We start from the raw sequence: 23,646 nt of genomic DNA on the forward strand, positions 1-23,646 counted from the left end.
AGCATGCGATTTCCAACGGAAGTTGTCTATCGTCTGATTCCCCGAGGCACGTTTTTTTCGACACGTTTGAGTGGTTCAGCCTTTGTCAAAGCGAGGTGATGAAATTCCATGCCAATTGCCTCAAGCTGTTCAGCGTTCAAAGGCGCAGATCTAGAACTGTGATAACACGCGTGCTGTACGCAACGATTCTGTAGCAATTTGCTGGAACGTGCGAATACACCCAAACATACTCTGGCTGGCTGTTTTCAACAACCCATTCTTGGTCATTCGACAATGAAACAGTTTTGAAACAAGTGTCTGCTGAATGTTGAGGATCAATTGAAAGTAAGTCCTTAGTACGTTTCCATTGTTTATTTCAAGGCCTTTCCGATATGTTGCATAGACAGTTTATATAAGGCTACTTCTTCGTCGAAGCTCCCAGGAAACAGCCAGGAAAATAAAATTTTAGATGGGCTTTTAAGTAATGATCAGTTATTTAGCCGACTGTTGTAACCATTTTTCATTCAAATATAAGACTACATTGAACCTGATTGAGACATCAATTACCGCACACGGATACGTTTATAAAATCGATTGCGGTTTATATAGTTTACTAAGCAAGCCACACATAGGCTTACTGTTTGATTCTTTTATTGTTGAAGGGGTTTTACACATGAAGGAATGGAAAGGAAACACGATGCAACAGAACTATAAAGGCATAAACGACTGCACATTCTAGTTTGGGGGTGGGAGGGGATTGGAGGGCGAGTGGAAGGAGGTGGGGGGGGGGGGGGGGGGCGGATGCACCAGCGTAATAACAACTGGTGTTGGACTGACATGACGAATGACAGGGTGATGTAAGGCTTATTAAAAGTTTTATATTATAAAAGATCTTGCAAATCATTGTAGCTTTTGATAGTCCTCACCCCCCAGGCCCCAAGCAACGGGAAGTTTCCACATCTCTGTTTCTGTTGCATGTATTCATATATTCTGTATACATATATTGCGCAACGCAGGAGACGTTTATAAAAACTTAGTGGCATAACTTGAGATTTTGGTAAAGGTTCAATATTGAGAAGAGAGGAACGTGCTTTGGCATAGTAAACGTCCTCTTTGAAGCTTCAGACCAGTCTTGATTTCTAGCTGTAGGGGTTAATATTTTTAAACTACTTTTAATTGTGTTCTAAATAAATCCTGTCACTTTTTGAAAGCTGATTAAAATTATCTCGTTTTGATCTCTATTCAGTTTTCAATTATAAGTTTTGCCCAAAGAACAGATCTGTCAAAAGCGATGAAAATCGCGGAATTCCAGACTCTTGACACTTCTTGAAAGGTTGCCAAAACTAACACATTGTCTATTCTCATAAGCTGTTAGCCGCTTCATCAAGTTACAATACGCGGTTTTTCCTACGTATCGTTTCAGGTCTTTCAGCAGAAAGGCACCGTAACAACAGGAAGATCTGAACGGCCGTAGAACGAGCGGATATTGTTTGGAAAGCTGGTTCCTTTTTTTCAGTAGAGCATTTCTTGCGTCACCCAGAAAACAACCGTGCTCACTCACCGGAATGGAAGTACGTGCTAGACGTTTCACGAATCTGTGTTTGACCTTTTTCGTGGCTTTGATATGCCTCGATGAAATTAGCCTGGCTAACGGTAAGTGAAAATTCTCTATATATAGCTAGTTTTACTGAGGCGTTGAGATTTGCAATTATATTAGTACTGTGTCGTTTAGTTTCAGCCCAATGTTTTCAAGTTTCACATACAATGATGTTGTATGAAATGAAAAAATTTGTTATCTAATTTTTCTCACTGCGACCTGAGGTTAATGTATTTAAATTGCCTTTTGCTTGCCTTTTCTTTGTATTCTTCCTATGCTCGCTAATTCGTTGAGCATGGAATTTCAAACGATCGAAACTTTCTTCCTGGACCGCAACAGAAGTGAACAATGAGTGAAAGCTAGTGAAAAAGAAATTGACTGAAAATGTTGTAGGTGATATAACGGGTCGATTTTAGATCACGTTGCGTCAGATCCGGGGGAGGTACTTCACAGAATTTTTGGTGGTGGTGTGCGGCTCTATTCTCCAAACCCTGACCTATTTCAGACCAGAACATGAATCTCTACCCAATTTCAGACCAAACGACTCCTGTATGGCTTATATAGTGGAGTTTCTCTAACTCCCCCCCCCCCCCCTTTCCCACCCACCACCCCTCGTGCGCTAAGCTAGTGTAATTGGACAGCCGAGATGCTTTGTAGTAAACCGGTCATCTCAGTTGTAAACCTAAACTGGACATTACAAAATCTAAACTGTAGGAACGGAAAAGTTGGTGGAGAACACAATGAAATGATTTACATTCCAGCTATATACAGTATCATTCATATTTTGCTTTCCATATCTGAAAAAATTCTCGCCCACGACTCACGCGATGCAAAAGGTTCAAGAGGTAAAATCGCACGTTTGTCGTGTTCAATAAATTATCGCTTCTGTTTATGAACAAGTACACTGATCAATTACAACCTGACAAACTTAAGCCAGGAATGCTACAAATTTAAGCAGAAGATCGCGTCTTTTTTTATGTGTGATCTAGTTAAGTGCACGTTTGAGATTTTTCCAGAACGTTGAAGTTTTCCCGTAAATTTATTGATGTATCATATGTCTCTGTAATCCCGATTAAGGAAATTGAAAAACAAAATGTATTTGTAGGATAAATAAAAAAAACTGCGTGAGTAGAAAACGAAACTTGGGACTGAAGGGTTCAAAAACAACAAGTATTAAAAGGTTATCAAAATAATGTATCAGTCAATTCCAAGCGCGATCATCCCCCCCCCGGGCAACCCCCGGGCATTTGACCCCTGTTCGGCTCCACATAGTGGGGCATTTGACGCGAATAGAAACCCGACCCATCGGGCATTTGACCCGTCGAAAAAATGCTGGTCAGCGGTCGCATAAATTGTCGGAATGCTTTATTCACAGCCAGAATTTACGCGTATATTTTGCGTCAAACAGTTTTTAATGTAGTAAGCCATAGAGAAGCGTTCCAAAAAATATATCTGAGATTGTTTTTGGCATGGCGGGGTTACATATTGCCCTTCGCTTCTCATTTTCAGTGCTATGTCGAAGTTCCCTCAAGCTTCGTTCTCCCTTTGCTCGGCGTTCGAAGCTTGACTTGTTGGCATGTCTAGGTTTCATAACATAGTGTTTTTTATCATTGTTCTTGTTATCACAGGTATTACCAAACTTCATGTACATTTAATATAAAAGAAAAGCGAGTATCGGTACATATATCCTTTTAAAAACTCTCTGTTAGTTGAGTTTCATATGTGATGTTATGCATTATCTTTAATAATAAATTGTTTTAAATTTATTAATGTATGAATTTCGTTGATTTTTATATAAACAGAGCTAGCGAATACAAAAAAAAAAAAAACAACACGATGACTTTTCAGCCCCAACCAGTGGGGCATTTGACCTAGAAATCGGCCCATATAGAGGGGAATTTGATCAGGGATTTTTAAAAAAGTCAAATGCCCGGAGGTTTGCCCGGGGGGGGGGATGATCGCTTTTGGAATTGACCCAGACATAACTAAAACATTTTTTGTTAACGAGGCATCATAAGCGTCCGATGCCTCGATCAAGAACTACGACGACTCGACGAACAATGAATTTGCTAATAGCCCTTAAAAAATGAAGATAAAACCTTTTTAGTTATAATTAACTAATTAATTTTTTTCTGACCTTTTCGTCTTCAAACCAAAAGAGTATTCCTGTCAAAATTTTTGATGCTGCCTCGTGTCATTTTCGCCTCAAACTATTTCGTTTCGACTCGGATATTTTGAGAAACACAGAATCTCAGAAATATGGAATGTCGACGAGGAGGAGGGTTTACCTAAACGTGAATTAATACTTTTTCACCCCTAGCTCAGTTTAAAGAATGCTGGCACGGGTAACTTAAACAAACATTGCTCTCGTCAGTGTCTCGTATCACAAAACAGTTCTATGGAAAGAAAGCGAAATTTGATAGAATCTAGTAGTTTTCGTAGGCTCCTAATGGGCGAGGGTTTATTGCTTAAAAATGTTTTTAGTATCCGCAGTTTAATCCATGCTGTGGAAAAAAATCGGACAACCACAGCAACCGCGTTGAAATCGAAGATGAGATGCTATTAGATTCGGTAACCTCAGTGTCAAAGTTCTTCTTTTATTGTTTACATAAGTCAGTTATTTTCCGATATTTCTTAAAGGGGAAGTATCACGAAAATTTGATGTCATTTCAAAACCCAAAAATGTATGTCTGACAACAAAACAAAAAATAATAGTCAAGTTTTGTTATAAATTATCACCCCAGTGCAATAAAAGTGTCGATTAGTGCCTCTGGCCAGAGACACAGTAGGTCGGAATAGATTGAAACTTGAAAAATGTTAGGTTAATGTTTTTCAAGTTTTTGTATTTTTGTTTCCAAAATGCGCTAGAACACAGTGCGAGTTGTTCCTATCAGGAATTGAGTTGATTTCTCTCCTCTCGTTGTTCTAGAATTATTTTGTAGCAAAGTGAAGGTCTTATTGGCACCATTTTTAACAAAAATGGTCAAAACCCCATGATTCTTCCCCTTTAATTGGGGGGAGTTTGTTGTTTGGAGGCAAATAGGATTTGTTGAGAATTTCCTTAAACGTCCACTTCAGTAGAACTGGAAGCCAAACCTGCCCCCCGCCGGGGGACGCCCATATACCCCTTAGGGCGCTAAAATCTAAAATGACCTCCGTCAGAGGTATGGTGGTACCTTTAAGGGTATTGAGCCGAAAAATATGAGAAGAAGTTAATGTCAGTCAACTGATTTGGTATCTCTTAGGGGTGAAAAGTTGTTTGGGCCACGCCCACAAAACAGAATTCCGCCACCTTTAGGATTTCTTTCCAAAATTTCCGACCATCATCCCCGTCACTTTTATATGGGAGTTCCCCCCGGGCCGGGGGTGGGAAGGGGCTGTTCAGTAGCTTTAAAATGTCAGACTTTACTGGCGCCTTCATTTTTAAGAAAATTCGATCCGATTTTTTCTCCGGATAAGGAGTATTAAACCACGAAATATCAGTTTCCAACAGGAATCAATTCTAAGGGTTGGAATTCTTAAAAAACCAAGAACTCACGCCCTTTCCGCACGAAAAATGACTTTCCTGTAACGTCACATGTTGTTTTCATTCATAGCCTCAAAACAATCTTTCTATGTTTAGGCTGTAACCCTCTGAGACGGAAAGAGCTGGTTGCTACAGGAATAAACAGTGTAAACATTTTTATAAACGATCGTGTGGATCAACTCCCAAAGTGAGATTTTGAAATCAAAGCAAGGTATTATATAGCATTGCAAACGCTCTTGTAATAACGAACGAAAATAAAAACTGAGCTTAGGGTGGATTGGAATGTCATGAAGCGCGGATTATTACAAATAATCATAAAGATTACATTTCTTTTTCGTTTATAGTCAATTAGATTTTCCAGTAGCCCATGGTTTTTCACCGTTGCCTCTGCAACACCGAGGTAACCGCGATTTTTCCGGCAGCGTAATCATTGCACGACGTGTTACGGTTAAACTTCCTCTAAAGGCTTACTGATGTTTACAACTGGTATACATGTTGCTTTTTTTATCCAGGCGTGACCGGATACCCATCACTCATATACTTAAGACGTATATGATACGGAGGAGATAAACTGGTTCATAATGAAATAGAAATTCTTTTAAATGGTTCCCAAATAGAGATTCTAGCGTTTTGTCGATTGGACCGAAAAAAAAAATCATTTGAAATCCCGCGAATTAATTTCATTGATTTGTCACTACAAAGTGGTTTGATAGTAAACTCTTTTTTTTTTTTTCAATTTTGGGACTTTTCCCATTTGTATCGCCTAACAAGTTTAATAGAAATTTTGCAAAAGGCCAGCAAGTTTGTTATTTTCTCAAGGGTGGCCACTAGGGATCGACTGTAACCACGGTACAAAGCCGAAAATAAGTTTATAGAGTTATCGTAGCAAGGCAAGCCGCTGGCGCCAACTCTTAGTGTGTTGAAGCGTTTTAACTCCCAAGCTGATCAGATTAGTTGTCGGTACATAATGGGCAGGACCTTTCAATTGTAAAAGGAGAAGTACTGTTTTCAATATTAAATGTCGTTGAAAGAGTGGAATCTCGATCTTGAGGAAAAAAACTTTCAGTTGCATGCGTTCATTTTGTTATTTGTGCATGAACACCGCGTGAGTTTAAATTTAGCGTTGGCGTTTCCCTTGGAGCTCGAATTTCATTCTTACGTTTATTTTACTGGCTGCAATACTTGGGAAGTCTGCATTTCAGGTTTACACTTGCTGCCTGCGTGCAAACCAAGCTTTAGCATTATTTAAAGAACATTTGCGACTTCACGAATCGATGTGTTGTACAAAGACAACATGGTTTGGCGTGACACCCAATTAGACCAAGTAACTAAAAAAAAATATTATTATTATTATTAATAATGATAAAGAGCAAAACTCAGAAACAATGTTCAACATTCAACTTTCAACAAATCACGTTTTCTTCATGGTTCAACAAATGTTCTAACCACCATGCACGTTCGTAAGATCTTAAAAAGTTCTTTTCTTTTTGTCTTTTAGCCCTAGACAAACCTACAGACCTTCGAATAACAAGTGTTCACGACCTAACGATAACGCTAACGTGGAAGCAGCCGCTGAGTTCATCAAATACTCGTCTCCAGTACCTTGTGAGGTACGCGGCAATCGGAGGGAGTAGTCAGGCGCTACCCTCCCAAACAGCAACGAGTGCACAACTTCCATTGCGCGCTGAAACAAAGTACAACATTCATGTCAAAGCCATTCGAAGTGATGATCATCAGATACATAGTGACTGGGAAAGCCTGCAAGTTGATACCAGTAGAGATTTGGGTGAGTTTTTCTTTAAAACCTTGCACCAACCTCGTTCTCGGAGGATGTAAATTACTAGAAATACGTGACTCGCAAAACCTCGCGAAGCTGGGGCTGGGTGGAAAGCCCTCTTTACTCGTATTGTAGCATCAAACGAGGAGATTTAAAGGCGTATAACATTTTTTTTTGATGAGCATAGTGTTTTCGTAGTTCCACGGGCTAGTTTGCGGTTGAAAATCTATTTCTGTCGAGACGTAATGTACAACGGGCGTGCAGCGCTGTCGTGTTCGATGAATTTATTTCCCACAGAAAATTATTCACCGCGGCCACAAAACGTGTAATTTCTTTAATGCAATCTTTCACAAAAAAGATTTCTAAAAGAAAGGGAAAAGATTCTGGAGAGATAGTTCTGTATCCAGTGAATATTGATGAACATTGCAGTTGAAATTTGATCATGCACGCATATTTTTTTCGATGTATGCAAATTTTGCTCCAGACGACGCCAGACAGTCTGACGTCATTGTGCGGACACCTTCAAAGATATAAACATATATCAACATATATATATATATAAATATATTTTTCGCTCGAATTCGCGCGGCTTAGCTCCGCTCGGGCCGGCTCGGCCCGACAAATTTATTAACCTCGCTACGCTCGGGCCTTCGGCCCTCGCTTCGCGAGGAATCAAAATCGGGATGACAAGTTTGCTGCATCCGGTAACCACAGAATTTCGTGCCCCCCACAATCTCCTAAACAATCCAGCAAAACTTGATTAAAAGCTTAAATACACGCAGCTCACTCTTCAACGTTTGAGGGCTTCCGGGACCACACAAGAGAAATAAGTCGAATAGCAGACTTAAACCAAATGAGAATTGGTCAGCGGAACATCGTAGCCTCGTTCCTAGGGTATCTCATTCTCGTACACAGAGTCCTCAGGCTTTTTGGTCAGCGGGTAGGCGCCAGGAGAGACTCTGGAGAATTCGAAAAATTTAAATTTTTTGATTGGCTGCTCTTTATAAGCTCCGTAACGGCTTCCATTGTTTTACGAAATCCTGTGGTAATAAAATTCCAGAACCCCAGAGTCTCTCGCCTGGCGACCAACTGCTGAGGACTCTGGGTACGAGATTGAGGGTATCTCTTTATCCCAGACCTCTGGGCGCAGTTAAGTCCTGTTTGAAGCGAGAGAGAGAGAGAGAGAGAGAGAGAGAGAGAGAGAGAGAGAGAGAGAGAGAGAGAGAGAGAGAGAGAGAGAGAGAGAGAGAGAGAGAGAGAGAGGACGCTCTAGGAAAGACAGACCTTAGGATCACGTTGGGAAACGTCATCGATCCGGCGAAGTGGTAGCGGGATGGGAAAATAGGAGGAAGAGTTGGGCGAAACAGGACCAGCATGCCGCGGGAAGCGGGTTTTGCGCAGTGTTACACGAGAGGAAAGGTGAAACTTTGCTAAAGAAAAGTGGGAGGTAACGGAACTTCAGACCAACCGCCACCTTCCCCCACCCCCACCCCCCCCCCCCCCCTCTGCACCCTGCACCCTGCCTCTCTTGTCGTGTGCACACAATGTGAAATGATGAATGCCGCTTAGGTGCAGCATATAGCATTGCATGCAACATTGTTGTCTTTTGGGGATGGTCAAACAGAAGCCACCAGTTGTGAGCTAGGGTGCTAACACGTTCGATTAATTTTGCACTGTTTGTCGATTTACGCCTGGGTACGATATTGTTGTCAGTCTATCACGTTTCTTCAGTTTTCATTTCCCACCCAAACCAACCCACCTCACCCCACTCCCGCAACCCGGCTACGCCTTTTCCAATGTTTGAGGTCGGTATCCCCTTTGAAAACTTGTATAGCTTTGTCAACGGATAAAATATGTCTTTTATTTCCAGTTCCTGCGAAACCAACCAATCTCCACCTTATCTCAATGACCGGGCTAATAGCCAAAGTGGCCTGGGACGAACCACAAACAACTGTAACAGGAATTCCTGATACCTCCAGTTTAAACTACAAATTCAGCTACAAGAGAGTTGGAGGCTCAAAAAGGCAATTAACAATTGCCTCACTGCCAGTGACTGTGAGTCTTGTTGGCAATTCTCAGTACGAAATAAAGGTCGTGGCTTTTAAGTCCTTCAACCCTCGTGTTTCTGGACCGTGGTCGGACATATTGAATATTAAAACCAATGAATTTGGTGAGTGTCAGAAGCCGTATATCTTTTCCCGTAGTCAAAACTATGATTGCATCTTTAGAGCGATTTTAGGTTGAGTGTCGTAAAACCAAAACCGATGTAATTACTCTGGTAAGTCACAATAAACGTAAACAGCGAAGTGAACCAATCAGAAATGAAGCAAATACATGCTACCGGTGCCAAGCGCGGGAAAACGCGTGCGAGCGAGACACGATTGGTTTTGGTTTTGGTCATGCTTCTCATTGGTTGGGAAGGTGGTGCGACTTTTGTCAACCATTCACAGAGCGTAATTGGCCAAGTGTGATTGGCTGTGCATGACTTTGGCTTTCTCGGTGGCCTGTGTAGCAGTCGTTTTCTTTCTGAGAGCGCGAGAGGCTCCTCGGAAGCCTTCGTTCGCTTCTCGTGCTCCCTCGGAAAGGAAATGACTGTTACGAAGGCTACTTTCTCAAGGGTCACCAACGATAAAAGTAAAGAAAAATAGTTAAAATGTTGATTCCGGCATTCCTACGTCATTTTATGGCTTTTTAAATTGGGTTTGCGAAATTGCCAGGTGGCTTTTTTGGCACTTTTTTAATGACGCCTCCCGTGACGGGAAGGGATTAGTTGTTCTGTCTGGCGAAAGCTTCAGATGACCTTTCGTTAAAGAAAAAGCTAGTTTTTCTTCACGATTTAATCCGAATTTCTTAGGCAGGTAATGACTTTCCGAACAGATATCCACCGAAACGAACCATTGGGTTCTCCGGCTGTTTCTCGTCAATTTGCAATTGTAGTAAACAGTCTTTGAAAGGTTCCGTTTACACATGACATTCGTCTAAACGCGGTATAAAATTATGTTTTGCTTGACATTTCAGCCCCAAGCAAGCCACCAAAAAACGTTAAGGTCGTTTCAAATACTGTTTCTTCGATATCTGTTTCATGGGGAACAATTCCAGAGGAAGGTCGTAATGGCTTCATTCAAGGTTTCATCGTGTTCTACCGTGAACAAGGTGCTGTTAGCTGGACTAACCGAGACGCAAGCCTGGTTTACTCTTTAGATCTAACACGTCTGCCTGCTGGAAAGACTTACGAAGTCAGAGTGGCGGGATATACGAAAGTGGGACGTGGACCCTCGTCTCCAATTCAGCTAATTATCGTTGGAGGTAGTGTTTTTGAAACGTCTTTGTTAAACTACGTTTATCGTATGATTAAGTTTATTGTATGATTGTTTATTTTTTGCCTCGGTTTAAATAAAGTTATCATTCAATTATTCATTCGTTCGTTCGTTCCTTCGTTCAGTCAGTCAGTCAGTCAGTCAGTCAGTCAGTCAGTCAGTCAGTCAGACATTCATTCAGTCATTCGTTTATTCGTTCGTTCGTTCATTCATTCATTCATTCATTCGTTCGTTCGTTCGTTCGTTCGTTCGTTCGTTCCTTCCTTCCTTCCTTCCTTCCTTCATTCATTCATTCATTCATTCATTCATTCATTCATTCATTCATTCATTCATTCATTCATTCATTCACTCACTCACTCACTCACTCACTCACTCACTCACTCACTCATTCATTCATTCGTTCATTCGTTCATTCGTTCATTCGTTCATTCGTTCATTCGTTCATTCGTTCATTCGTTCATTCGTTCATTCATTCATTCATTCATTCATTCATTCATTCATTCATTCATTCATTCATTCATTCATTCATTCATTCATTCATTCATTCGTCGTGCGTTCGTTCATTCTTTCCCAGTTCGTTCGTTCCTTCCTTCCTTCCTTCGTTCATTCGTTCGTTCGTTCATTCATTCATTCATTCAGCTATACAAAGAAAACACACGAACGTTCTATTTCAGGCAGTTTGTGGGCCCGTTGGGAGAATGAAACCAGGGGCTGCAGGAACGCTGTTTATTTAGCCAATAAAAATTGTTGAAACGAAAATGGAGCGTGCGGATCAAACGGAATTTTTCCTGTACAAACGGACCACCTTCGGAAGTAGCCCACCTTTTCCGTTCCAATTGCACAAAATTTCCATTTCCATTTTTCCATTTTTTTAAAATTTTTTTTTGTGCCATCACGTAAGTTTTTTGATATACCAATGAGATTTGCAAGCTTGGAACGGTTCCATTCTGCCCGTAAGCTTTCATTGAAACAATCACATTTTAGTGTAGGTACTATCTCTGCGAGACTATGATGTATTCTGGACTAAGCAGTGATAATTCAGTGATAAATACACATTACTTATGTAGCTGAAATTGTTACTAGTAACCTCTTCTTCGCCTTCTTCGTTTCAGGTCGGTTCATTACCACAACTAAACAGACAACCACTCAGAAGACGACTGAACGTACGTATTGTTTGTTTCACGAATTTATTTTTATTGTTTGGAAAAGACGTTTTTTTCTTCTTTCTAACGTCTGTGAGCGTAGTAAACGGCCTGTCCTTAGGTTTTGATAGAAATGAATTTGGTATTATAGCGTTTGGGATTTTTTGAAAGAAATCGATGTTTTTCCGCGTGTATTGTTATTATCAAACCTTTTTAGGACTCGCATCTCTTTACGATACCCAAAATTTCCTTTAAGCCTGGTTTACACGCACGACGCAAGCATAAGCATAAGCACAAGCATAAGCACAAGAAACCTACGTGTAAACCGGTGCGACGCAAGCATAAGCGCCTTGTGCTTGCGCTTGTGTTAATGTTTGCGTCGTCCCAGTTTACACGTACGACGCAACGACGCAGCGCAAGCATAAGTACAAGCACAAGAGAATGGAACGATTTCCGTTCTCTTGTGCTTGTGCTTGTGCTTATGTTTATGTTCGCGTCGTACGTGTAAACTAGGCTTTAGTTGTCACCGATGTTGATAAACCAATCATTCGTTTCTACTCCCTACCGACGCTGTACCGCATTTCTTTAGAAACTAACCATGCATACAATGATAATCTTCTTTAACAGCTGTCACACAGGAACCTCAAACAACATCAACAGAGACACCCAGAACAGTACCTGTGCAAGTCGACACCACGGCAACTGAATCTACAAAGGAGCCTCTTGATACAACAGGTTAGTGGAGTTTATCTCAAGGATACCCTTAGTGTTGCGGTGAACAGTGACAGTTACTTGGAAAATATTAAAAGAATTGCAACAACCTATTCAATAGTTCAGCTATTTGCTCGACTGTTTGCCCTCGATCCCCCCCCCCCCCGCCGTCCCCCTCCCTCTTCTCATTTCACCGTCTTCCCCCAATCAAAGACCGATAAATAAATGTGATATCCTGTGAGTGTTTGCAGGGAGGAAAGTTTATTTTCAGGATGTTATAATTTCTGTTTGTCTGACTCTCCATCTAAATTCAGTGACTTTTGATTGATTTGAAGCCTACTCAAGGCAGCTCATTGATGCGGCTCTTTTTTTAGGCCGGTGTTTGTTTGGGGGAAGCGCTTATTATAGTCTCCTTCGCAGCCAAACGACGGCTGCGCCGGAGACTACGCTTATTAGAGCTCTTAAATTTTTAAAAGAAAATAAAACATGACCCCGTCTTTTTTTTTTTCTAACAACGACATGTACAACAATAATAACAACAACAGCAACAAGAAACTCTGTTTAAAATGTTAATATCGCTGTCTCCTTTGCAGTTGGTTTAAAACGAAACCTTTATTTTTACAATTTTGCTTTAACCGTCTTCCAATAAACTCCACTCTATTTCTCAAGTCCTTCGATTAAGCGCCGTGTCATTGCTGAGGGGTCCTGGTGCGGTGCATTTTCGAGGGTGGTGATTACTAGTAGTTTTTATCCCCAGAGCGGTGCCTATTCAAGGCAGCGCGTTTAAATTCGAGTAAATACGGTGAACCCAGCGCAGTGTTTGTTGACTTACTTATATGCTATCGCAGGTGCTGTCTTTTCCCAAGAGCCGGACAGAAGAACAACGATCCCTTTCAAAACTGCGAGCAAAATGGAGCCTTCGTTTTATCAATCCACGCCAGCTGTTCCTTTGGCCAGTAAAGGTTATTTTCGTTCCTAGAATTTATGTGGGAAGTGGGAAATAGCGGGGGGGGGGGGGGGGGGGAACCCCTGACTCGAAAGGGTCGATGGGAAGGAGAAACAATCGCGTCCATTTGCACGCGCATCTCCGATAGAGAGGACGACGTGTACTAAGGACATTTTGGGTGGTCACTTAAAAATCGAATAAACATCAGTATGTTGAAAAACTTTCAAGGATGTTTGAACAAGAAAAACACACAAGCTTGCTTCAAATCTACTGTCGCATGGAAAAGCGACGCACGGTTGGAGAAAGGGAAAGAGGGACGCACCCCCTCCCACCGGGGGTACCTTTGATGGGTTTTTTTAAAATTTCGGACGATCACCCCTGTTACTTTTATATGGGAGCCCCCCCCCCCCCCCCTCCCGGGAAGACTCACCTGCCGGTATTGCTTTCGCGAGGGAAGGGACTTGACGCTTGCTCTTGTGTTCTTCTCGTCTTTCTTGATGTCTTCTTCTGGTTTCACTATCTTTAAGCGGACAGTAGTACATTTAGTTGTCCAGAATAGGCTCCTTTCGATAAATTAACATTTACCTTGTCAATGAGGCCAAGAGGACACAAACAAACGAAATTGAATAAACAGGTTTATTCATTTCGGTTTTTTGTGTCCTCTGGACTTCGCTATAAAGCTGAATTTTAATATTTCTACTCATTTTCCGATCTAACTTTAGCAATAGTTTCGGACCTTAGAAATTTTCCTACGTACTTCTAACAGCGGAGAGTAAGGCAGTTAGTTGCCCAGAATTGGTTTAACGCAACGCTTCTTATTTTTCAATCGAACTTCAGCATTATTTTCGGAACTTAGAAACTTTTCTATGTACTTTCGAAATTTTCATTTATTCCTCTCAGATGATAGTGGCTTTGTACAATGAATGATCCAGATGTATTTCCTGTCATTTTCAGGTGACAAAGAATCCAAACCTGGCTTCTTGAACAAGATTCTTACCATAGGGGTACCAGCAGTCGGCGGTTTACTACTGCTTATAATATTAATCGCTATCTTCGTCTCGAGCAGGAAACGATTGCGTAGGCGAAAACGGCAAAATGGCGAAATTCCTTTAGAGACCGACAACTCGCTAAGGCAGAGGAATTCTAGAGATGCGGTTACGCGCGGTGCCTTTAGCATCAGATATGCGCCTCCAGGGGATGATTCTTTGACACAGGGGTTGTTAGAACCATCGGATGAACCAGTTGGGGTCAGGATAGTCTTACATGGACCCAACGGCACCTTGCTAAGGGAGGAGGCGGTGTCTGAAGATGCATCATTGTTAGGGGCTTCTTGCCCTGAGAAATGCAAATTGTCTGTTGATTTGAATACAAGCCAAAACAAACTTACGGAGGGATTGTATGAGACTATTGGGTCTCCTGGGGGAGCGGGTTGCAAAACCACAGAGAAAAACGACGGTGGAGAGCGTTACGTCACGCACGATCAAATGGGCGTCACGCGTGACGGCGCCCTATCGGCGCCAACAGCCCAGACTTCCCCGCATCAGTGCAACGGAGCGGTAGCCGGAGCCACCCAACAAGGGACCATTTACGAGAATTTAAAAGATGCTGAACACTTGTATGATACCCTAAGTTTGGAGGGCAAGAATGGCCCCGTGTACGAGAACACTAGAGGCTTTCCCAGTCTTCCGGAGAACGACAGGGGCAAAGATGAGGGGTATGAACCAATCCCATTATAGAAGGACAACAAGACAATATGAGAAACTTCTCAGCTCCTAAAATGAACATGCTCGAGACAAGATTCTTCTTTTGGCTTACTACGTTGTTCGTTCTCTGAAGGCGTGTTCACATCAACAACTTCAAAATTAAAAGCCTGCAAACCTTGGCAAGCTGGGATGTGTGAACATCGAAGCAACAGTTCGTGAACAAGTTAACAAACTGTTTGACACAAAAATAGAAGTAGCCACTACTCTCGCCAACGTTTGAAGAAACTTTGGTTTTGTTGATAAACTCGCGGAGGACGATAAGTTTGTCATACATCCTTGGCTATCTCAATACACAAACCGAATTAATCGACAAAACCATTTGAAACTTCCTTCAATGATATCAAAAACTTAATAAACACATCGTTTTTGCTTGAAACTAAAAAGACTGAACTGGGAAAAAAACATGAGGAATGGAAAGTAAGCCTTTCCGCTACTTTAAATTTTTCTCAATGTGTGCTCAAAACCAAAACGACTTGCATCGATTTAGATAATTGTCTCAATAGTGTGTTTCTAGTCCCATTTTCTTGTGAGCTACAGGAGAAGGATACCCAAGTTTCGGTAAAGATCGTTTGTAGACTTTGAAGAACACATTTTTTCTAAAGATTTCAAGTTATTGTTAAGAGTTGTATTTTTAATATGCAGGCAAGAATATATTTCCAGTGAAACAAACCAGTTTAGAATAAAATGTTTTCAAGCGTGTTTGAGGACTAAAGTTTGTTTTTGAGCGGCATTAAAAATGTGTGCTTTGTTTTCATGGGTCTCTTATTTGAAATTTTATAAAGATGAAATGACGAGTAAACGAGAAATTTGAGTTCGTATTCGTCTTTACCAGCCATCTGTGGCGTGCAATTTAAAGGGAGGGGTTCACATTTTAGCGCATGTGCATGAATCTAAATGCTTTTTTCTCTTTCTTATCAATTTCATGGCCTTAAAAATCCCCCCCACATGTACTTCATTAATCACATTCTATAATTAGTCCAAGCAAAATGACTGATGACCAAAATTGAAGAAAATGCTAGTGGAGTGTACTCATATTGTCGATATTGAATTTAGCGTTGACCCGTAGGATTTATTCCACGGTTGATGTGTTTACAGTTATTTGCATGCAAAATATATGAAAAAAATCATATGAAAAAAATACCACCCGAGTTACCTATTCCCTTCCAAATGGTTCATAAACAACGAATTAAATTAACAGGCTTGGGTCATAGCGAGCAAAGGCGAAAAGTATTTTGAGTCATGGACATGCGCAGAACCGTGAACCCCTCCCTTATGGGATGGGATGAGGTTCCTAGCCATCAAAGAGTGCAGGTGGTATAGCATAATATTTCTTGGAGGTCCATGAAGACGATTAGTTTGGATGAAGGGGCGAAGGCGGATCATCCTAGCGTCATATGTTTTCTGTATTCAGTTTACATGCAAAAGGTTGCACTTGTCCCCTTCGTAGCTGAGAGATAGGAAGATCCTAGCACCATGTAAACTACCTTCGCTCGGAAGGTCCTAGTACTAGGAAGAAAAAAAAAAATCGTAAACATGACGGCGGCCGGGCGTTCAGCTACTAAAGGCCGACCATGTCTCTTCTTCTTCTTCTCCTTCGCCACTTGGTAACCACCTTGACCAAATTTCCGCATGTAAACCAAACGAAAAGTTGTTTTACCTTCAAGAATCTCCCTAGCGGTAGGATCTTCCTTCCCCTAGGGGAATACTTGGGTTCAGCTTGCTGGGTATGTGCCGCTGGCCTCTCAGAGCCCCTGCCCCATTATAATCTATTTTGTGGTCTGTTATAGACCCGATCTTGGTCACTTTTGTGAAAATGTAATTTTCGCGATTCCAAATCCAAACCTACAATTTTAAGTTAATCCCCCTTACTCGGACTCCTATGTAAACGTACCGATTTTCGGTGTAGTGTGTGCCGATCGTTTTTCTTTCAAAATGGAGATTTTTTGGTTCGGTTTGGTATTTGTATACCACAGGAGACCCAAGCTCTCCCAGCGCATATGTTAACCGTCGTTATTATACAACTACACAAGCAGTAATATGAGTGTTTTCAATCCAGATTTTTGAAAACGAGCGCGCTCAAATGATGCTTCTTTGAGACTGCGGTACGAATGGGTTTTTGTCGCTCTAAAAAACTATATCCAAAGTTGCTAATAGTGAAGCAATATATAGACAGAAGGTTGTATATTTTTTTTTCCCTCTCCTCTTCCGTCTTTCTCCTTTCTTCTCTCTTGTATATCATTCTCAACCTTTTCTGGGCCATAAAATCCGTCATTCGGTGTCATTCCACGAAGAGCACTCAAGTTTTCATCGGCCACCTTTTCAAAAATTCGGATAAATCATGAGCAAAAACAAATTCCTTCAAGGCAAATTCCTTGAAATCGCCTTGAATCGACTTACAAAGGACACAATACACAAATTGTCACGCAAAGGAGTTCAGGTGGGTATTTTTTCTTCAAACATCATTTGTAATTTTGTCTTCAAATAGGAAACGTTTTACTCCCATACAAAACCTTATAATTGGGCTACCTGTGCGTATAGACGTAAACGCTACGATTGCAAAACGCACCGAAAAAGGAATTCTCAAAACCACTGCCCAGCCGGTAGAGACTTTTGAAAACGGCAATTGTCGTTTGCGTGCGCGCGGCAAAAACGAGCAAAGTAACAAATGCTCAGGGGCACCCAACGACCAAATCTTCTTAAATACGTCAGAAGTGCCTAAAATGGATTTCTGTATGCTTAAGAAGCCTGTTTGGTTAATTTGGAGCTGCCTAAAAAAATATTTATCTGTTCGGATATGTTAGGGCAACTTTGGTCGTGTCAAAAGTTTTAGGGGGCTTTTTTGTCTCATCCGAAAGTTTTAGCTATCCTGATGGCCGGGCCTGATGGGTATTGTTGAAAGTTTGAGGACACCTAATAGCCATATTTCCATTAGAAAAATTAGGAGACGTTTTTGGCTATCCCTGTGGCCACGAAAATTAAGCGAAAATCTTAGGGAATATAAATGCTCATCCGAATATTATAGGCGTATAACCTATTCATCCAAAAACGTTAGGAGATAATATTATATGCTCTGTCAAATCTAAATATTGTAAATTTCCAGATGATACCTCAATTCCTCGCCGAAAATTTTAGCAGCTTTTAGAATAATTACGACGGACGAAAATTTTAGCGGAAGAAAACACCATCCCAAAATTATGTGCGTTATAAAACGTGAGTACATCATTTCCGAAAATCCGAGGGAAACTTATGGTTTTCAAAAAACCCTCGAGAAGTCTAGGGGATCGCTAGGCGAAAACTTTCAAAATTTTTAGGGGACCTTCTATGCGAACAGATGTTTTACCGAAATATTCCGGTGGGTGCCCCTGAAATGCTGTCCACCCTTCTACACGAAAGCGACCAAAATTGATTTAAGTTTTTCCAAAAAGATCACGCAACAACATCCAAAGAAGTTAATTGAAAGGAACGTTTTCGATCAGTTTCAATTGTTTAAATGTGGAAAAGGAAAACGAAAGGAAATGCCTTACATTTGAAGCATTGAGGAGTTTGTGGAGGGAAAAATTTAAAACGAGGTCTTAAAATCCCCGTTTTCATACAAGGATCAAATATTCATGTGTATATACGGTTGTTTGAAAGCGGATTAACACTACTCCCGATTAAAAATTAACCGAGGTTTTCATCTCGTTCATTAGAAATGCTTTTAAAGCTATGTTTCAAAGCTAGTGGTAAAGAAAAGTCAAGTAAAATCTGAGGAACAAAAATATTTTTGAAGAGTCTTCATTGACAATTAAACTCGAATCAAAGTTCACGTTAACCCAGGATTAACTTAATCAGGCTTTGAACAACTTTGCCGTTTAATTACTAATCAATAAAGATTTTTGTTGGCTATCAATCTTGACGTATACTTTCCTTTATCGCAAGCTTAAATTTAACTTTTAAAAACATTTTTAACGAGCAAGATGAAAAAAACCTCGGTTATCTTTTAATCGTGGATTTATAGCATTAATCGGCGATTTGAACAATACGGCCCTGGGCCCTGTAGTGGTACTGCATTGAAACGGATTTTGCCTAGAGCCATCAGTGCAAATTCATTGCAACAAAGTAGTGCAGTGCAGTGGACCTGAAAACGGGCTTTTATTACGGTGAAAAGTGACATTAATTTTCCCCCACTCCCTTCTTGGCCCCCTCTCAAATAAATGCACTAAAGGTTGACGGTCATTTGACCCCGGCTGTTAGCCCCCTAACTTTAAGACACTTAGGGCCTTGACAGACTAGACCAAGACAACTATTTCCTAGTCGATAACAAAACATCAGGTGTGTGAACCAAGTTATCGATAATAAACTGGAAAATCGAAAAGGAAAACTACTTTAGTTGTTGATAACAATTACTTAGTGCAGTCTTATTGTAGATAACTTTGAATAACTCGTTTTACCCAGTTTGTGTGGTAGTTGTCGACAGCTACGCAATCCTCAGTGTTTGCTACTAGCGGTTTGACATGCGCAGGAGTACTAGTTACTAAACTCTTATACGCAAAACAAATTTATGGATCATTTTGGCCTTTTTTGTTTGGAAATTCTCTATCAGGCACTATTAAATGTTAACAAATACATATAGTTGTCGCCAACGTTTTCTCCTGTCTGTTGACTGAGGCCCTTAGGCCCCTAATATAAGGACCTCTAGGCTCACAAAAGAGACAGTTAGCCCCCTATAGTCAGACATTCCAATCCCAGCAGTATGCAGGATGTTTGTCCCATGAACCTAGTTTAATGGCCTTAGCTCCCATGAGAATCCTGTAGCTCAGTGGTTAATTAAGAGCATCTGAACTAGTAATCGGAAGGTCTTAGGTTCGACTCCTGATAGGAGCACTCGGATTTTTTTCCCGAGTATGCCTGTGTCATTTACTGATTATACATCATTCTCATTTATTCACCAGGCTTAACATACTCCATCACATTATTTCCAAACAAAAATATATATATATATATAAAATCAACCAACTGCTCTAAATAAAATTGCTTTTATTACAAAATACCCAGCAAACAACATGCCTTAAAAGATTACCTTTTGTCACTATCCATGCATATTAATAAATCCTAAGGGTAAAATACATGTTAATTTAATAATTGTCTTTCAAAATTTCAATACAATTTTCCCAAAATGGATGTTTCAAACATTCCTCTAACTTCTTGCACACCACTCGAGTTTCCTGCTCCCTTGAGTTACTAGGAACCAGGGCTCTCTCAAGATAGTACAGTTCAGTGACCTGGTTATCAGTTAGGTACTGGGGCAAGTTGTCATACCAGAAGCCAACATCACCAGTACCATGCGCATCATCTGACAAAGTGAGTTTTGCACCAGATGTCAGCATGTTCTAAAAGCAAAACCAGAAAGGGCGAAATTAATTGATCAATTTTCAAACAGCCTAGTTCATACATTTCTGGCCATGGATGATGTCATGTTGACATTGCTTTCCATATTTCGACCTCAACTTTCAGAAATTGCACGTGAGGAATTGAATGGAACAGAAATTTTCTAGAATTAACTTTTAGACTTTTATGTATACCTTGTGAGGTTGTCCTAACGTTCTGGAAAATCGGATCAGATGGAAAATTCTGTTCTGATCCAGCCATTCCTACTGGGGTCCAGTTTTTTCTCAGACGTATTAGTTCATTGTGTTAAAACTCATTAATGGAATGGGTTGGTTTTCAAGTCAGTTGTGGTTAACCAGAAAATAGTTTCTATTTGGCACCTGAGTTTTTTGAAACTTCAAGGCAGAACTTTTGGCCAGATGGAAAGCGCCCATGATGATGGGATGATATTATTAACTTTTAAGGAGTAAAGAGAAATGTGTGATTTATGGTAGGCATACTGGTAAGCTAGCAGGGTGAGTGCACAATCCTGCAGTGAATGGAAACAGTCAAGACAACAAGACACAAACACAGCCCACCTCAAGAACCTTTCTATGTGGATATGGAATGTCCAGGTTCCTATACGGAGATGCACCACTAGTGTTTATCTCAAACAAGGCTCCGTAAGAAATCCCAAAATCAATGTTCCTAACAATTTTTTTCCACATCAAATCTGTCATTTTAAACTGAGGTCTGTAGAGCCTGATGAGGTCAAAATGCCCAATGATATCAGGCTTAACTTGTTCTAATAACTGGTATTGGTGGTCGAAGTATCTACACACCACTTTCTCTGTGCCACCAGCAGATTTCTCCGCTTTTTCAAAAAGTTCAAGGCTGACATCGATTGGAATTCCATCCACATGATGAACTGATCCAACTATGTAGTCTAATTGTAGTTCCTCTTTCAGTCTCTTTATTCTATCAAAGCTTTCTTCTCTTATAACATCTGTTTCCAAGCCAACAATGAGCGAGATTTTGTCTTTGTATTTTTCCTGAAGGCGTCTGGCTTCCGCAACAAAATCTTCAAACATCCTCTGAAGATCAGTAGGTGTCAAATTTTCCTGAAAATTATAAAGAGAAAAACATCTTGATTTTCTATTGTTTTTAAGCCAGCTGAGTCATATTCACATGGTCAGACAGGAAAAGGGCAAAACAGGAAGCTCCCATTTCTAATTACTACCCATCTCTAATATAACTCTTCATGCAATTTTGAGCTCTCTTCTGAGAAATCCTGATTTTTAATTCCCTAATTCCCTTTCAATCTATAATCCTCTATCCATCTGTCATGTTCTCCCCTCTACTAAGTCTCATCTCCAATTTTTGGGTCCACTTCACAAATCCTCTACTTTGTACTAAAACTGTCTTCCCAATAAGATCCACTTCTCTTTCTCCATCATCATCATCATCATCATCATCATCATCATCGTCAATGTCATCATCATCATCATCTTTTTCATCTTCTTGTCTTGAATCTCCTATTCTTTCCTTGAACAAACCTCTCTAAAAATCCATATCTATTTTAACCTTCCTCTATAGTTTGCCCTTTCTTCCTTTTACAGGCCTCTTGTCTCAAAAAAAAGCCCCTGACCCTCCTGATTGAGCTTTTCCCCTTCAATCTTCTGTTCTTTTAACTTTCCATCTCTAATAATACTAGAAATACGTGACTCGCAAAACCTCGCGAAGCTGGGGCTGGGTGGAAAGCCCTCTTTCGTGTTGTAGCATCAAATGAGGAGATTAAAAGGTTTCTGAACATAGCAACTATTTTGATGAGCATGGTCTTTTCGTAGTTCCACGGGCTAGTTTGCGGTTAAAAATCTATTTCTGACGTGATGAAATGCACAACGGGCGTGAAGCGCTGTCGTGTTCGATGAATTTATTTCCCACGGAAAATTATTTTACCGCGGCCACAAAACGTGTAATTTCTTCAATGCAATCTTTCACAAAAAAAGATTTCTGGAAGAAAGGGAAAAGATTCTGGAGAGATAGTTCTGCATCAGTGAATATTGATGAACATTGCAGTTGAAATTTGATCATGCACGCATATTTTTTCCGATGTATGCAAATTTTTTTCAGACGACGCCAGACAGTCTGACGTCATTGCGGACACCTTCAACTAAATATACAAACATACATATATATTAATATATTTTTCGCTCGAATTCGCGCGGCTTAGCTCCACTCGGGCCGGCTCGGCCCGACAAATTTATTAACCTCGCTACGCTCGGGCCTTCGGCCCTCGCTTCGCGAGGAATTATTACCCCATCTAAATATCCACCCTACCTCTATATAACTTTCATCTCCCATTTTTCTACCCTCCATATTTAATATGCTCCCTTCCCTTCCCCATTCTTTGGAGGACCCTGCTATGCTTGATCTCCCCTCCAAGAAGAGTTCCACCTCCCTCCACCCTTTTGATCCCTTAAAAAATAAGTCCTGCTCTTGAAGCCCTCAAGCCAAGCATACTCCCTCTCTTTAAAAGTTCTCCCTCAAAAAATCCCAGGGGAGGGTATTATTTGAAGGACAGGTAGCACTCAATGCAAGGAAAAGGTAGTACACCTTCAGGTCGCATTTCAGATCGCGTTTGGTTCCCATAATCATAGGTTTTTTATTGCAAGCGAATTGCAAAGCAGCGGATAAGACATGGAGCAACGTTTTCTGAAAAAATTAAGGCCACATGCAAAAACTGAATCTGAGTTAACACAATAAAAAGCGATATCTGAAACAGAAATGAATACTTTTAAAATGAAACCAATGTCTATGTTAGGGAAATACTAGCTGTACGGCACATATATATGTTATTCAAAAGGCTGAAACTGAAAACTGAAACAGCTGTGGAAAGCACTTTCCCAGTTTGTTTCAACAGCTGTCTCGAGGTCTGCTAAAATATTCAGAATGTAAATAAGGTGACGTACTGGCGGGTGTTCTAAAGTAACTTCAATCTATGCAAGTTGAAATTTATTCCTTAGTTTAGGGTACTTGGCAAGAAAACTCGTCTTACCGCTTTTTCTTCATCATATAAATCACCAGGATCGTAGCGTGGCATGTGTTCCGACAAACCATAGTGTGTGAAACCAACTTCGATCGCTCTAAGTACAACTTCTTCTAGAGTACTGAAAGCGTGCTTGCAGAACTGCCCGCTATGACTGTGCGCCGAAATCGGCATTTTTAAATTGCCCGCAAAATCACAGGCTGGGAAAAACTGCTTCAGTTCCGGAGGAGAGAGAAAGAATTTAAAATTTGTCGAGTTATGTTGTACATTTCTGTTTCCGAATCTGCACGAAGCCAGTGGTCTCTTCCGGAACCGGAAGTAAATCGCGCATTTCACGCAATATTGTTCCACCAGAGTTGTAAACACGGGTTAGAATGCGTCCAATAAGAATTATCGGTTGGTATAGCATCTGTCATTTTTAACCGCGATCAGCCAACAAAAGCGCTTTTTTCACGCAAGCATAAGCGCGTATCAAGTACACGTAGCGCTGAAA

General features: G+C 40.7%; 2 protein-coding genes across 4 annotated transcripts; one reads left to right on the top strand and one right to left on the bottom strand.

The window, feature by feature from the left end:
* The first annotated feature begins 73 nt into the window (after window positions 1-73).
* Window positions 74-15,576, top strand: LOC146471651 (uncharacterized). 3 transcript variants are annotated; one of them, XM_085120172.1, is made up of 10 exons: window positions 80-324; window positions 642-695; window positions 1,403-1,632; window positions 6,601-6,888; window positions 8,750-9,049; window positions 9,898-10,185; window positions 11,309-11,359; window positions 11,966-12,073; window positions 12,898-13,011; window positions 13,950-15,576. In XM_085120172.1, the coding sequence occupies exons 3-10, from the start codon at window positions 1,545-1,547 to the stop codon at window positions 14,729-14,731; spliced, it is 2,019 nt and encodes a 672-aa protein (XP_084976298.1). In that variant the 5' UTR covers window positions 80-324; window positions 642-695; window positions 1,403-1,544; the 3' UTR covers window positions 14,732-15,576. The 3 variants fall into 3 exon arrangements, with proteins under 3 accessions (XP_084976297.1, XP_084976298.1, XP_084976299.1); XM_085120171.1 differs by lacking the exon at window positions 642-695 and having other exon boundaries at window positions 74-324; XM_085120173.1 differs by lacking the exon at window positions 642-695 and having other exon boundaries at window positions 1,496-1,632.
* Window positions 15,577-19,754: 4,178 nt separating this feature from the next.
* On the bottom strand, window positions 19,755-23,448 carry LOC146471652 (uncharacterized). The gene is made up of 3 exons (XM_085120189.1): window positions 23,163-23,448; window positions 20,704-21,225; window positions 19,755-20,127 (listed from the first exon to the last, which is right to left on the bottom strand). The coding sequence occupies exons 1-3, from the start codon at window positions 23,325-23,327 to the stop codon at window positions 19,873-19,875; spliced, it is 942 nt and encodes a 313-aa protein (XP_084976315.1). The 5' UTR covers window positions 23,328-23,448; the 3' UTR covers window positions 19,755-19,872.
* Between the last annotated feature and the right edge of the window lie 198 nt (window positions 23,449-23,646).

Source organism: Pavona decussata, unplaced genomic scaffold, assembly GCF_977016875.1.
Source record: "Pavona decussata unplaced genomic scaffold, jaPavDecu1.1 SCAFFOLD_102, whole genome shotgun sequence".
Lineage (NCBI taxonomy): Eukaryota > Metazoa > Cnidaria > Anthozoa > Scleractinia > Agariciidae > Pavona > Pavona decussata.